The 16665-nt window shown below is 38.8% G+C and overlaps 2 protein-coding genes across 6 annotated transcripts in view; one reads left to right on the plus strand and one right to left on the minus strand.

Annotated features, from left to right (window-relative positions):
• HDGFL3 (HDGF like 3) overlaps positions 1–16665 on the plus strand; it is a 92234-nt gene that overhangs the window by 58334 nt on the left and 17235 nt on the right. For 2 of the 4 annotated variants that reach the window (XM_024232464.3, XM_063716282.1), the window contains exon 6: positions 9695–14761. The exons of the other annotated variants lie outside the window; for them this stretch is intronic. In XM_024232464.3, coding sequence (XP_024088232.1) covers positions 9695–9700 — 6 coding nt within the window. In that variant the 3' untranslated portion in view covers positions 9701–14761. Of the gene's footprint in view, positions 1–9694; positions 14762–16665 lie in introns of those variants that run through there. 4 annotated transcript variants of the gene reach the window in all.
• Positions 10966–16665, minus strand: part of TM6SF1 (transmembrane 6 superfamily member 1) — a 30322-nt gene continuing 24622 nt past the window's right edge. Inside the window, 1 exon segment of one of the 2 annotated variants that reach the window (NM_001132021.1) lies at positions 10966–12488. In NM_001132021.1, the coding sequence (NP_001125493.1) occupies positions 12297–12488 (192 nt within the window). In that variant the 3' untranslated portion in view covers positions 10966–12296. 2 annotated transcript variants of the gene reach the window in all.

Genomic DNA, 16665 nt, shown 5'->3' on the forward strand with positions numbered 1-16665 from the left:
CCAGTCCCTCTTCCTACCCAGAGATGAGCACTAATGTTGTATTATTTCCTTTTCTTTTTAAAATGTTTGCCCATGCCTAACATATAGGTATATACTTAAACAGTATATTGTTTAATATTACTTATTTTTAGCTTTTTAAAAACTTATGACATTCACTCAGCACTGTTTTCCCAAGATTCCTTCATGTGGTTATGTGTAACCGTAGTCTATTTTAACTACTGTATAATATTCAGTTTTATGGGTATACCACAACTTATTTATCCAGTCTCCTATTGATGGGCAATTGGGTTGTTTCCAGCTTTTTGCAATTATTATTATTATTATTATTATTATTATTTTTTTTTTTCGAGACAGAGTCTTGCTCTGTCGCCCAGGCTGGAGTGCAGTGGTGCGATCTTGGCTCACTGCAAGCTCCGCCTCCCAGGTTCACACCCTTCTTCTGTCTCAGCCTCCCGAATAGCTGGGACTACAGGCACCCACCACCACGCCTGGCTAATTTTTTTGTATTTTTAGTAGAGACGGGGTTTCACCATGTTAGCCAGGATGGTCTCGATCTCCTGACCTCGTGATCTGCCCGCCTTGGCCTCCCAAAGTGCTGAGATTACAGGCGTGAGCCACCACGCCCAGCCAGCTTTTTGCAATTATTATGAACTGTGTGGCTGTGAGCATTCTCATGCCTGTCTCCTAGTATACGTGTACAAGAGTTTATTTAGGATATGTAACTAGAACTGAAAATACTGAGTCGTGAGTTGATGGATTTTAACTTTACAAGATAATGCCAAATTATCTTCCTTAGTAGTTGGACATTCTCACCAGAGATGTAGAAGAGTTCCCTGTGATTAACTTGGCATAGTCAGGCTTTTTAATTCTTGCCAATACAGTGAGTATAAAATGGTCATTATAGTGTTAATTTATAATTCTCTAATTAATGATAAGGTTGAGCTGCCTTTCATGTTTATTGACCACCCATGTTTTCTCTTCTGTACAGTGCTTGTTTTGGGTTTTGCCCATTTTCTTACTGGATTTCATTTCTTACTGATTTGTAGGACTTCTCTACATACTCTGGATTCTAACTAACATGGATCGTCACATTTCTTGCAGATATCCTCTCCAAGTTTATGGCTTGTCTATTCAATTTCTTTCTGATATTTTTAGCAAACAGACTTTTTAAATTTTATTGTATTGTAGTCAGCTTTATCAAACTTTCCTTTTATGGCTAGCATTTTTCTGTCTTGTTTAAGCATAACCATTTGAACCAGCACCATTTATTGCATAGTCCTTCCTTTTTTCTCTGATCCGCAGTGCATCTGTCATATATTCATAGGTCTCTCTCTGGGCTCTCTATTCTGTCCTGTTGGTCAATACCACGCTCTCTTAATTATAGTAGCTTTATAATGAGTCCTGATATCATATAGGGCTAATTGCATAGTTTTAGTTTTCAAATATTTAATAGTCATGGTCTGGGATAGAAGTTCAAGGAAGGTCTTTTTTTTCTTGATGGGAGAATTTACATATGCTAGTAAGAATGATCCAAGTCAGAAATGATCACAAAATGATCACGTAAGAAAGAATTGCTGAAGCAGTGTCCTTTAGAAAGCAAGAAGGTAGGGCCAGGTGTGGTGGCTCACACCTGTAGTCCCAGCACTTTAGGAGGCCGAGGCAGATGGATCACGAGGTCAAGAGATCGAGACCATCTTGGCCAACATGGTGAAAATACACCGTACTAAAAATACAAAAATTGGCTGGGTGTGGTGGTGCGTGCCTGTAGTCCCAACTACTCGGGAGGCTGAGGCACTAAAGTCACTTGAACCCGGGAGGTGGAGGTTGCAGTGAGCTGAGATTACATCACTGCACTGCAGCCTGGTGACAGAGTGAGACTCTGTCTCAAAAAAAAAGAAAGAAAGTATAAGATCTGGTGCACATCTGGAGGGGCTACCTTGGTTCATCCATTAAATTGGAAGGAAAGGCAGAGTATTTGGGCACAGATACAGGTAAGTAGATACTTGGGGTGAGAGCTTATAGAAATTCTTACCTGATTGCTTCTATTTTCTTAAGGAACAAGGTTAGCATTTGAGACTGAGAATAGGAAAAAATGTTGGAAGATTCAAGAGAGAGAAAAAGGTACAAAATAGTCATTTAGAAGAATAAGAGAATGAATGAACTTGGGAAATGAAGTTGAATTGCCAGGTAATACTAAAGGCTTGCTTGAGACCAGTGGTCTTGAATTTGAAGTGTGAGGGGTCACAATGGTTGTGTGTTTTTCTCCAGGCATATTCAATTATTCAGTCACAGAGAGGACAGATAATTGAATTTAACTAGAATTAAGGTTTCCGCAGAGAGTAGGGCAAAGAAGATTAGAGGCCAGGGAATCAAGGATGTGTACAAGGATTATAACAATGGACCATGGAATCCAACATATGTTAAGAGGAAAGATGTAAATGAGGAAGGGATAGCGTCAACAGATTTTGAGTATGAGCTGGAAATATAAATGGTGATAGAAGAGTGGGGTATTTGAATAGAATCATGGAAAGGTTGCAGTAGTTGCCGATGACAGTGCAGGTGCTACTAGTATTTCCAGTGGGACACTTAATTCTTCATTGTACGAGCACTGTCTACATCACAAGACATTTAGTACCCGTGGCCCCTGTGCATTAAATGCCAGTAGAACCCCAGAGTTCTTAATAATAACCTAAAATGCCTACATAATTTTGCTTTCAAAACAGTGGCTTAAGACAGTATTTACAGTTACTCCCAGTGGTTGTGAATCACCTGTCTTAAGAAAGAACCATGGACTTTGGGAGGCTGAGGTGGGCCGATCACCTGAGGTCAGGAGTTTGAGACCAGCCTGGCCAATATGGTGAAACCCTGTCTACTAAAAATGCAAAAATTAGCTGGGCATGGTGGTGCACACCTGTAGTCACAGGTACTTGGGAGGCTGAGGCATGAGAATCGCTTGAACCCGGGAGGCAGAGGTTGCAGTGAGCCAAGATCGAGCCACTGCATTCCAACCTGGGCGACAGAGTGAGACTCCATCTCAAAAAAAAAAAGAAGAGGAAAGGGAGAGAGAGAGAGAAAAAAAGAGAAAGAACAAACCGTGGGAGCAAGTGACTGAGGTAGGGTCTTGGAAGACAGGATCTTTGGCAGAGAGGACGCCAAGGAACTGAGATACCAGAATGTTAGAAAGATAATCTACGTGGATATTGAAATCACAGGAATTATGATGAATGACAGAGGGCCAGAAGTGAAATCTTTAAAGAGTAAGGAGAATAATCCAGCGAGTCTGTAGATGATTGCAGTAAGGAGGGGAGTAGCTTACACTGAGATTCAAAACTGGGAGGCTTTTATTTTCAGGGAATGTGGGGCACAGGGGAAAGAATGAGTAGCTTATAAATAGTAGGGAGGAGCAAGAAGGACACCTTCTCCACCTCCAGGGCAAGTAGTAGTACAAGAGCTGTGGGAGAGAACAGAGCTACCATTTGAGAGGGTTACCATTTGAGAGGGCAGCACTGCCCTTAGAAGAAAACAGGTTTTAGTTAGAACAAGTTGTTGAGTGGAATATCTTGGAAATTCAAATTGAGAATATAGGAGTTTTGCTAATGGCTAACTGTGGTTTTCAGGGGGCCCAGTAGAAGAGATTAAAGAATGGGATGGGGGGTTCTGTTAAGAAATGAGGCCATAAAAGGACCTGTGCAAAGCTGACTGGGGATATGAGTTCAGGAAGTGATGGGTGCTCTGGAGCCCATCTTGTAGTATCCAAAGTAAGCTAGGATAAAGGGCATAATGATAAAAAGCCTGATAGTCTCAAAGCAGATGATGGGTTGATGTTACCCATATTGTTAAGGGAAAGAAAGAAGAGATTTTTACGAGGGTCCCTTTTTGCTCCCAGGGGCTCTCTGAGTACTTCCTCCCTCCTGCCACTAGCGGAAGGAGACGGAAAGGAGCAGGCGCCCTTATCTAGAATACTTGGAGTTCCTTCGATTTATATGGATAGAAGGTGAAAGTTACTCATCTGTGGCCAGGAGGACACCATGCACTGACTGGGTTACACCTGCTGTATTAGTTATCTATTGCCATGTAACTGAAACCTAGTGACTTAAAGCAGCATTGATTATCTCATCTTTTCAAGACTCATCAAGAGTCCGTTCAGGTGCAACTTGCTAAATCCTCTGTCTCTGGGTCTCTTGCAAAAGGAACTGAGATACCAAAATGCAGTCCAGGTGTCAGCAGGGACTCATCATCTTAAGGCTCAACTGGGGATGGATCCTCTTCTAAGATCACTCAAATTGTTCCTGGCAGGATTCAGCTCCTCACAGTTGTTGGACTGGAGGCCTCAGTTCCTCATGAGTTGTTTCCCAGAGGCCTCCTCTGATGCCTTGCCCCATGGATCTCACCATGAGGCAGCTCACAGCATGGCAGCTGGCTTCATCGGAGTAAGCAGTAAAGTGTCAGCAAGAGAGAGTGCTGGCAAACAGAAGTCAGTGTTTTGTAACCTAATCTCAGAAGTGACATCCCATTACTTTTGCTTCATTCTGTTTATTAGAAGCAAGTCACTAGGTCCAGCCCACACTCAAGGGGCAGTGATTACACAAAAATGTGATGTAGAGATACCGGAGGCAGGAATCATTGGAGACTGTATCAGAAGGCTACCTATCCCTAAACCAACTACTGATACAAGAGGGTTAGAACTGGCTCACACCATTCAGGTTCTCCACACCCCTGGAGCTGGATTCAGGTCCCTAAATCACAAGGCTACTACACAGCTATGGCATCTGCCTGTAGTCCCAACTACTTGGGGGGCTGAGGCGGGAGAATTGCTTGAGCCCAGGAGGGCTGCAGTGAAAGATACTAGTGGTGGGCAGCCTTGTCTGGTGCTGACGATTGCCTGGCAGTCAGTGGAGGGGAAGGTCTGAGAATCGTGCCGTATTGGTGAATTGGGACTTACAATTTGTAATTATTCCAATATATTTACTAGAGATTATTTGGAAAACAGACCCTCAAATGACAATAAAGTCTTATATCATTAAAAACAAACAAACAAACAAAAAAAAAACCACAAGGCTACCACACAATTGGAGGGAGGGACAGAGGATAAACATTGGGGTGATAGCTACAATGTTTACCGTAACGATTTACCATGTGGCCATGCCTTTTTTCTTCTGACCCTGAACCCGTTCTTTCTACAATATAGTGGCTGCCGCCTTATATCTCCCCAGTGCCCCACAAGATTTAGTCTGTGTTCCTTATTCCATCATACAATGCCTTTCACAGCTGACCCCAGTTTATCTGTGCAGTCTTACCTCTCACCGTTTACTCTCATTTATTCTTGGTCTCAGGACCTCTTTAATACCATTAAAAGTTTGTTTGTTTGAGATGGAGTCTCGCTCTGTCGCCCAGGCTGGAGTGCAGTGGCACGATCTTGTCTCACTGCAACCTCCGCCTCCTGGGTTCAAACGATCCTCCTACCTCAGCCTCCTGAGTAGCTGGGATTGCAGGCACGCGCCACTACGCCTGGCCAATTTTGTGTTTTTTGTAGTTAGGATTTCACCACGTTGGCCAGGCTGGTCTCGAACTCCAGACCTCAAGTGATCCGCCCGCCTCAGCCTCCCAAAGTGCTTGGATTACAGGCATGAGTCACTGCACCTGGCCCCCTTTAAGGGGCCTGTAATCTCAACACTTTGGGAGGCCAAGGTGGGTGGATCACCTGAGGTCTGGAGTTCAACACCAGCCTGGCCAACATGGTGAAACCTCATCTCTACGAAAAATACAAAATTAGCTGGGCGTGGCGGCATGTGCCCATAATCCCAGCTACTCAGGAAGCTGAGGCAGGAGAATTGATTAAACCCGGGAGGCGGAGGTTGCAGTGAGCTGAGATTGTGCCACTGTACTCCAGCCTAGGTGACAGAGCAAGACTCTATCTCAAAAAAAAAAGTTATTGAGGGCCCCAAAGAGCTTTGTTTATATATGTGATCGTTAATGATATTTATTTAATTAGAAATAAAAACAAATTTTAAAAATACTTAATTCATTTAATATAATAATAAATCCATTACTTAAATAGCATTTTTATGAAAATTTCACAGAAAAGTTTGCAGAATGACATTTTTACATTTTTGCAAATCTTTTTAATGTCTGATTTGATAGAAGACAACTAGATCCTCATATCTATTTCTGCATTCTCTTTATTGTAATATGTAATTGTGGTTGAAGGTATATGAAGAAAATCTGGTATTATAGATATTTAATGAAAAATGGTGATATGAGTATCTTAATAGTCTTGCCTTTATTTTAACTTCTATTTTAGGCTCACGGAGTACATGTGCAGATTTATTATAAAGGTTAACTCATGTCATGGGTGTTTGTTGTACAGATTATTTCGTTACCCTGGGTTCTAAGCCTAGTATCTAATAGTTACTTTTTCTGATCCTCTCCCTCCTCTCCTTTACCCTCAAGTAGGCTCTAGTGTCCATTGTTCCCCTCTTTGTGTCCATGAGTTCTCATCATTTAGCTTCCACTTATAAGCAAGAACACACGCTATCTGGTTTTCTGTTCCTGTGTTAGTTTGTTAAGGATAATGGCCTCTAGCTCTATGCATGTTCCCACAAAAGACATGCTCTCACTCTTTTTAATGGCTGCATAGTATTCCATGGTATATATGTACCACATTTTCTTTATCCAATCTGTCATTGATGGGCATTTAGGTTGATTCCATTTCTTTACTATTGTATATAGTGAGTGCTGCAGTGAACATTCGCATGCATGTGTCTTTATGGTAGAATGATTTATATTACTTTGAGTATATAACCAGTAATGGGATTGCTGGGTTGAATGGTAGTTCTGTTTTTAGCTCTTTGAGGAATTGCCGTACTGATTTCCACAATGGTTGAACTAATTTACACTCCCACCAACAGCATATAAGTGTTCCCTTTTCTCTGCAACCTTGCCAGCATCTGTTATTTTTTGACTTTTTAGTAATAGCCATTGAGTTGTGTGAAATGGTATGTCACTGCAGTTTTGATTTGCATTTCTCTAATGATCAGTGATACTGAGCTTTTCTTCATATGCCTGTTTGTCTAGCGCTTTGAATAGCTTTCCCCCAGTTAGAAAATACAGGTTCTCTGAATTACTTGGGTCTTCCAAATATTCACTCATTTCAGTACAAAATATTTTTAATCACATTTTTCATATCACTACCTGTCTCATCAGAAAAGTCTTTAAGTATTGGGGCCAAGTTTGGTGGCTTACACCTGTAACCCCAGCACTTTGATAGGCTGAGGCAGGAGGATAGCTTGAGGCCAGGAGTTCAAGGCTGCAGTGAGCTGTGATCACACTGCTACACCTAGCATGGGCACAAGAGCAAGACCCTGTCTCTAAAAAAAAAAAGTCTTTAAATATTGGAAAACTGTCAGTCATGGAGGATTTGAAATTCTAGTTTTCACTGAACACTCAAATTTTATCATTGGCAAAAAACAGTTGTTTTTCTGGAAGTAATAAGTTACTTATTTGTTATAACGTGCCAAATTGCCGAATCTGCATAGCCATATTGAATATCATCATTCCTTCATATCAAAATGGTATTCCTTGAAAAGATCCTTACAGCTTCTGTTGTTTCATACCTTCTGCTTACAGTGTTCTGGGTATCCTTCAGTTTTGCTGCCACCCTACAGCCTCTCAGTGTGCCTCACATTTAGATACCTCCAGAGAGAATCTGATTGGATTCTCCATCCATTATCTAATATAGGGGTGCATGGCAACCAGTGCATAAGGAGCCACTTGTGGCTACTTACTCAGAGGAGACTTCAGATCTAGGAGACAGTCAGAGTACCATGTCCAGAATATATACCATGATGAATTAGCAAGATGCAGTTTTCAACATATGGATGCAAAGTGATTATGGTGTGAGAATTTTTTAATCTCAGATTTTGTAATTTGCTTTTACAAAGCACTCATTTGACAGCACCTTGTTTAAAGACCACAAAAAGCATGTCCTTAAAACTATAGTCAAATTCTTGGTGCTCCCTTCACTTTGTTGGGGGTATTAATACTACTCTGAGGCTGCCATTGGACCCCCTGTTCCAAAAATATTCTTTGATGTGGATTGAGTAGTTTTTACTGTGATTATTCTACCAAGATAAACATAGAATTTATCGCCTTTCACAGTAATAATAAGAAAACATTGTTAAAGAAGGTTTCAGCCAGGCATGGTGGCTCACACCTGTAATCCCAGCACTTTGGGAGGCCGCCGAGCCAGGCGGATCACGAGGTCAGGAGTTCGAGACCAGCCTGACCAACATGGTGAAACCCCATCTCTACTAAAAATACAAAAATTAGCCGGGCGTGGTGGCAGACACCTGTAACCCCAGCTACTCAGGAGGCTGAGGCAGGAGAATCACTTGAACCGGGGAGGCGGAGGTTGCAGTGAACTGACATCAGACGCCACTGTACTCCAGCCTAGGTAACAGAGTGAGACTCTGTCTCAAAAAAAAAAAAAGTTTCTTTGGTTGACTAACAATTTTTCATTGTTCTAATGGGTGTCTTCCTCCTTCACAAGGGAGGAAGATCCTCCAAAGTATCTGTGAGTATAATCTTATAACTGGTGTTTTTGTTAAGAAATAATTAGGAGTCACCAGGCACTCCGCTTTTTAAGTTCACAAATTTCAAACTTTTTTTTTTTAAAGATTTACTTCCTCATTTTGGTAGGGACAGAAGGATAAAAAGTATATTTGTGCCATCTTAGGGGGATGGAAGTTTTGGTAACTCTCTCTCCTTTGAAGGTCCTGGAATCGTTTATTATAATATATACCATTTAGTATACATGTTGGGCTGTCTCAGTGAGAACATACCCATGAGTGTGCACATGTGCTTACAAACATGTTCATTCATTTAGTGAAATTAAGAGTGGAAGCAGGCTGTTTTTAGAAAAAATACTTGAGGGCTGACTTCCCTCCTTCATTCATCCCATGAGGGTATTACTAGGGGGTTTAATATATTTGGGTTAATGATGAGGGGGAAAAAATAGCATCCTTTTGGGGAAATAGAACCAGACACAATTTACAGTGGGACCCAAATAGAAACATAATTCTTTTATGAAACAAATGTTTTATTTTCTGTTTGTCACACGGATGCCATCTAAATTTTATAAGAAATCTAGGCTTCCTCTTATCCTTTATGTTTTTTTTAAAAGCAAGAAGTCAGAGACTTTGTACATCTTAATTAACTCCTACATTTGTTTGAGCTATGTGTCACAAGTAATTAAGTTATAAATATTCCAAAGATTAATTGGTGCACACTCTAAGTGCTTTTTAAATTTTACACAGCTTACCTTTCTTTCTGAAGAATGTCCTCACAGATAGATTATATCAATTTCTCCACTGATGATGTATTCCAGCAATAAACATAGTCCTAGAATTGTAGAATGTGCACTGCTGCACTCTGTCCTAACAGACAGTAGACAAGGTTTATAATTTTTTTCTATGGGACACTAAAAATACCCTAGTATTTCCTTTAACTTTTTGCACTGACAGGTCTAAAGCAAAGCCACAGAAGCTGCTCTTGCTCAGTAAGTATTGTTAATGCTGCAGTGCATATTAAAATTTCAGAAAACCCAATTATGTACTATCTAGGTGTGGATAGCTCTCATTGTTAGTATCCTAAATCATCTAAAGGCTTGTTTTCTTTCTTTTTTTTTTTTTTACAGACCTAACTACCATAATGAATGCTGCATATTAAGAGAAACCACAAGAAGGTTATATGTTTGGTTGTCTAATATTCTTGGATTTGATATGAACCAACACATAGTCCTTGTTGTCATTGACAGAACCCCAGTTTGTATGTACATTATTCATATTCCTCTCTGTTGTGTTTCGGGGGGAAAAGACATTTTAGCCTTTTTTAAAAGTTACTGATTTAATTTCATGTTATTTGCTTGCATGAAGTTGCCCTTAACCACTGAGGATTATCAAGATTTTTGCGCAGACTTATACATGTCTAGGATCCTTTTATCAAGGCAGTTATGATCATCATTTTCCTGCCTTGACCCCACCATCATCAAACACTCAGTTAAATATAAATTAACATTTTTTAGATGACCACTCAACATAATGCTTAAGAATGGAATTTCCTCTCTGTGACAGAACCCAGGAATTAATTCCTAAATACATAACGTTGGTATATTGAAGACAAAATTAAAATTGTCCTTCAGTTTTGAGGCCATGTGTAAAGTTTAACCATATTGTAAAATATCTATTCCGTATTAGAAATAGCTAGTTGACAGCTTATACTTCTCAAAATTCATATTGTTATGTACACAAACTAAGTTTCTATATGTGAAGTTAGTGAGTCTTTTTGTGTTACTCCAAAATAAAGGCAATGATTTATTTTTTTCCCAGTGCCAATACAATTTTGAGCTAAGCACTCAAGGTGGATACTTTACATTTTAAAGCTGGAATCAGCAACAGCCCTATGGGAAACCAGACAAAGCATTGACTTTTAAATGTAGACTTTTAAAATAAACTGTTTTCTTTTGGAACTACAATTAGAATAGTTAATATTCATCCTTAAACCATTATTATGTGTACATTATTGTTGCTATTGTGATAATAGAGAATTTTATTTATTTTTATGCCAGCTTATATTGTGAGAACACATTTAGTCAGTTTGGGTTTTATCAATCCTGTTAATGCTTGTCCTTGGAACATCTTTCGCGTATTCAAGGTTTGTAGTTGAAAAGTTTACTGTAAAAAAATCAAAAACAAAAAAATGTATTGTTTTTACAGAATAAATTTATTGGAATGTGTACTGGGAGTAAGATTTGAGGTTGTAAGCAAACTAAGTTAGTGTAATTGGGCTTCATATATGTAACGTGAGGTATTAATGTAATTCATATATTAAAGCAAAAATTGTTCACAGCAAGCTGACAATAGAATCAAGTGCAGGTGAGGGTTTTTCTTTTTCTTTCTTTTTTTTTTTTTAAACACTCTCTGGGTTTTAGATTATTTGAAAACACTGTAGGGGATGATGGGGAGATGACTACATGATATGCTTACACATACATATTTACCAGCCCAGTGGACCCTAGATTTTGTAACTTGATATTATCCATGCATTGATTTGTATCCCATTTTCTTTTGGTTTTCTTGATGAGAGCTAATAAAAACATGAGAAAATGTGAGCAGACCTAAAAGCCTAGGGCCATTAATAATGATGATGGTGATGATGGCAGCTAAGGGTATGAAAGCACCAGTCCATTTATCATTCCCAGGCACAGTGAGGAGGTGGCTGTTTGTATTTTTGGTGTGTTTCTTTCATTTAGTAAATACTGATTTTCTCTAGTATACTCAACATACAATCCCAAACATGAAAAGTTCATAAAAAGATAGTAGAGATGTCAATCTAATACTTTTTCCTTAAAAGGTACTTTTTAATTTTGAATATTTGAATGTATTTTTTAATTAATGAAATTTAATTCATCAAAAGACCTCTTCATTGCTCACACTGAAACATAAGGGGAATGTAGATGACATTTTGAATTGGAATATACAACTCACAAATTTTCTTTAAAAGCATTTTATGTGTATATATGAAATGTTTCAAATTTAATAAGATTTGTCTTCATAAGAGGCCAAAAATAATTTTATTAAAAATATACACAGAAATACAATAGAAATATTTCTAGCCACCAATAAAACAAGTGTTCATTAAGGATAGAGATAAAATTACTGATCCCTATTTAGCTGTTTAAATTCACGCAAAAAAATTTAGTAAAAGTAATTTTCTTAAAACAGCAAATAATAAACTTTCCTTGGAAAAACATTTTTCAAACAACATTTAAAAATATTCTGATGATTTGCCTTTTATATTGAGGTTAATAATGAAGCATATTCATCTTATTTGCAAAAGTTACTCCTCCAGTCAGCATTCACTGTTTTGAATTTTTTAATATGCACAGGCCATATTCTCTTCTGAATAGTTTCATTTCATGCTCACTACTGTTGGCACTACATTGTAATTTTTTACACTTACAATTATTTTATATGTCAAACAGAATATTGAGATGGATGATCAAGTTTATTCACAAATGATTTTGAATATATTTCTTTAAACAAACTGTTTCTCAAGAATTTCCATTTTCCTTCAAAAAAAATTTACACAATACCATATAGCTCACACATACAGTGCAGAGCAAGAATGTACATATTCTTAAGTATTCATTTATGAGAAGAGAGTGAAATGGGACAAAATATCAGTACCAGTATAACAAAAGTTAGTAATTTAGAAAGGAGGAACATGAAGTAATATTTTTATTCCACTTTTTCTTCTGCCTTTGTTTTTATGAAGAACTCTGGTTTGTAGATACAACGATAGGCCAAGAGCTGAGGAAGAACTCCATATGCTATGTTTAATGCTAAGAAAAGGATTTTTGCTTCTTCAGGGACTCTGTAGACATAAGCAGTTCTAGCATGAAGAGATGCACCAATGTGAGAAAACTGAGCCTGTTGCATTAAAAAAAAAAATTGGGTAAGCATGAAACGTGTTCAGTTGGATGCATGATGAGTTCTGACTGGTTCATTCAGGCTGCGTTTCTGTGCCCTAAAAACCAGTCTCACCTGCAGGCAAAATACCTTCAAATAATCCAGAGTCTTTAATGTCAGAGTCTTTCATTAAATTTAGTCCTTGATTAAATTTAGGGCCATTCTTAATATGACTGTTCAAATAAAGTAGATATTATTTAGTGTAGTTTTATCATGCCAGTGGTGTTTTTTAACCATCAAGTGCCCCTTACCAAACATTAGTGGCTCAATCTAATAGAAAAATCTGAATAAAATCTCAAATTTTTTTCTGATTTGTATTCTGGAGATCCTACATACAGACTCAGTTGTGGTTCACAAATTGTGTTCCAATAAAAATGAAGAAAGTGCAGAGTTTTTAAAAACTAAAATATTTTTAGCATAACAGACTATTGAAAGGGAAGCACTGGGGGGACCTCAGCTTCATTTATCAGTCTTTCATCTACTCCTTGGAGCAAGAGCTCATACCCTTTCCCTGTATGTTTTTTGTTTATTCATTTATTCATGTATTTGTTTTTTCTGCAGCTTTTAAAATATTAAGGGTTGTTTGTAAGATAAGGTTGTTACCAACTTGGGTGGAGGTAGGAGTACGGTTGCTCTTTGTAAAATGGCAAATGTACATGCAGGTAACCTTTTTAAATCAAATTATAATTTATTTAGAAGTATGACTTGTCAGCATTATCTGCATTTGCAAAATGGCCTCCCTCTCTACTTATATACTTGTTCAGAAAACACATTCAGAATGTGCCAATTGGTCTTTTGATATTTTTCACAAGCACAGAGGAAAACCGTATTGGAAAGGGTAAAACAGACCACAGCAGGATTAAAAGCTCCTGTCAAAAATTTCCTCAGAAGGCTTGTATCATTACAAAATGTACCCCTGGAGTCTGCATTTTCATATCTTGCTGAAATTCAAGATACACATGAATAAAGGATTGGGAATCTAAATGTAATAAGTAGTAAATTATCAGTTCATCAGGATCAAAGAGACAAAAGACTGCACTATAGAGAAGGCATAGAAGTAACAAGAATGAAGAACTAGACAATTTGCTTTAAATACATATAAGTTATTTTATATTTCCTTCCATATGGAACCAATTTATTCTGCTGAGTGATTTCACAGATAAAGGTGTTACTTACTTGACTTCACCATGACAATAAAAGGACAAGTTTTTTTAAGCAGCATCTTTATGAATTTTTTATCAGTGGCAGATATTTTAATGGGCTGCATTTTTACAAATTCCTGATATATTCTGTAGACCTGTGGTACATTTTTGCTATTCTGGAGATAGAAATTAAATTAGCATGATGTATTGCCAAGGACCAACACGTAGATTGTCTACACTGTGATCCATGAGGCACTGAGAGGACTTGGCCCTCAGATACCCTTCCCCTGGGTAGATGCCCAGGCAGAACCCAGCAAATGTATTTTCATCTCTGGGCTCCGAGGACAAAAAACCTTTAGAGTAAAGGGCACTTTCAGGGCTGCCCTGAGGAGGTGCTTTCTGGACATTCTAGGAACTCTGAGCAGGAGCATGGCTCCCGTACTATTTTTCCTTAGGGCCTGTTTTGAATAATAGTGTTTTTCTGAATATATAACCAAGCATTTTCTTCTGGACTGGAAGCCAAATTTGATCCCTGGTTTTCAGAAATCTGGGTTTGGTGGTTCTGTCTCTATAGATACTTGTACACATCACAAAATCACCAAATTTGGGGAAATGCCAACCATACTTTGAGAGAATAAATATGAGCAGTTGTGCCTACTTGCATAGGGAAGCCTGCGTAAAAAGTCAGTGATTCCGTAGGCTCTTCTCCTGCACTAACCAGTGCAGTTAATACCTCATTTTCATGAACAGCAAACTCATGGCAACATTAAATGAATCATGGCTGGGCGCAGTGGTTCACGCCTGTAATCCCAGCACTTTGGGAGGCCAAGGTGGGTGGATCACCTGAGGTCAGGAGTTCAAGACCAGCCTGGCCAACATAGTGAAACCCCATCCCTACTAAAAATATAAAAAATTAGCCGGGCGTGGTGGCAGACGCCTGTAATCTCAGCTGCTCGGGAGGCTGAGGCAGGAGAATTGCTTGAACCCGGGAGTGGAGGTTGCAATGAGCCAAGATTGCACCACTGCACTCCAGCCTAGGTGACAGAGTGAGACTCTGTCTTTAAAAAAAAAAAAAAAAGATTCATGTCCTTAGATTAGATTGTAAGCCCACTGGGCAGGTACTTTGTCTAATGTTTTGTGTGGCACCTATCACATTGTTAGAGCTCAATAAACGTTCAACAACAATGGACTTGTGACTGTCAAAATACAAAAAGGGTCTACAAAGCATTTCTCTATTTTTGTATGTATTTTAGTAGGCCTATTTATTCAGAATTATTAAACAAGGCACAAAAATTTTAACATTCATAATCAAAAGAGGCATTTGTATGTGAGAGAAGAACTCTAAGGCCAGTTGTGTGCAGCTCCCAGTACTGCTCATAGTCCTAATGGATGTACTTATGGTGGCCACACTTCTAGCTGAGTGAGCACCTGACCAAAGCTTTCTCCTAAGGCATAGGATGTTAAGTGTTCAGGGTTCTGAAGTTCAGAAAAATAGTCTCACCTGAGGAGGTTTCTCTTCCCAAGCACATAGCTAATAAAGGGCTGCAGGTTTTCTCCTGGGTGGTGTTCCCAGCAGCACAAGGCAGGCCTCTCATGGCAGGACCTGAAGAGCTCAGCCTGAGCCTGTGCTGGGGTCAGGTGGCTCAGTGAACTCAGTGCTGCTGAATTAACAGGAGGCCCAGGATTACAGATACGAGTTGTTGATCCTAGAAATTTCTCCAGAATTTAGCAATGTGAGGTTGAGTCCCTAATAATTTTTCTTCCACTTCATTCTAAATCATTTTCACCTTACAGAAATAATTAAGAGATATACTCTGATTTTTTTTTTAAGAATGGATGATTGGAATGGCAAATGAGACAATAAGGTGAACAAAGGTTAAATTTTAAGAGCTGTTTTCTTACATGTATAGAGACAATCTGTAAAGGATAACTAAAAAAGTTAATCATGGTTCCAGAAGGAGGAACTGAAAGAGTGTTATATGTCCATGTGAATGTTATAGGCAGAAAACTTAGGTGACCATTGGGACGATAGCCAGGGTCTTTTGCTAATACAGTATAAATAGCTAATCTAGAACTGTGTTATCTTTTCTTAGAGTTTTCTGAGCAACATAGTTCATTGGTTCAGAACACTGACTTTGGAACTAGACATCCAGAGTCAAATCACACCTCACCACAAACCAGCCGTCTGGCCTTGGGTGAGGTGTGGAACCCACCTCATAGGTTGTTATGAGGGTTCAGTGAGGTAATGTTTGTGACATGCTTAGATAGTGTCAAGCACTTGGGGCTATTCTGTAGACACAAATACAAAACTGAAATACCCATTCATGATCTGGTGCTCAACTCTAGAAAACCTGGGCCCTTTGTTTTTAGATCCTCTTGACCTTTTGACCTTTTTACTGTGTCTCCATGAAAGGATAAGTACATAAAGATGTTAAATTAGTATAATTTAATACTAAGTAAAGATGTTTAGCAATGAATCACACCAGAAGCAAATGAAGAAAACAAGATTTGCATTAGTATCCCAACTATCCGTGTTCTTCCTAAACCGTTACTTTCACATTTTTCTTAACGTCTCTGTGAGGGAAAAACCGTATGAAATTTACTTCCAGGCTGAGCATGGTGGCTCATACCTGTAATCCCAGCACTTTGGGAGGCCAAGGCAGGAGTGTCACTTGAGTCCAGGCGTTTGAGACCAGCCTGGGCAACATAGCAAGAACCTGTCTCAAGTTAAAAAAAAAAAAATTATAAAAAAAGAAATTTACTTCAGTAGAGTTAACTCTTCACAACCAAATTATTCACATGTAAGTTTCCATATCTCTTTGTGAGAAAAAGACATGGCATGGCACCTACATATCCAGAGAGTTAGAGAGTCTGAGGGCAGCACCTGACTGAAAGTAACTGAACCTGCTTCGCTGGCTGTGGGATGGCAGGCTCCTTACCAAGCCCATGGTGAGTCTGTCCCAAAGCTTTCACCCAGTTTCTTTGTTTTCTTGGTA

This window comes from Pongo abelii, chromosome 16, assembly GCF_028885655.2.
Source record: "Pongo abelii isolate AG06213 chromosome 16, NHGRI_mPonAbe1-v2.0_pri, whole genome shotgun sequence".
NCBI classification, from domain to species: domain Eukaryota; kingdom Metazoa; phylum Chordata; class Mammalia; order Primates; family Hominidae; genus Pongo; species Pongo abelii.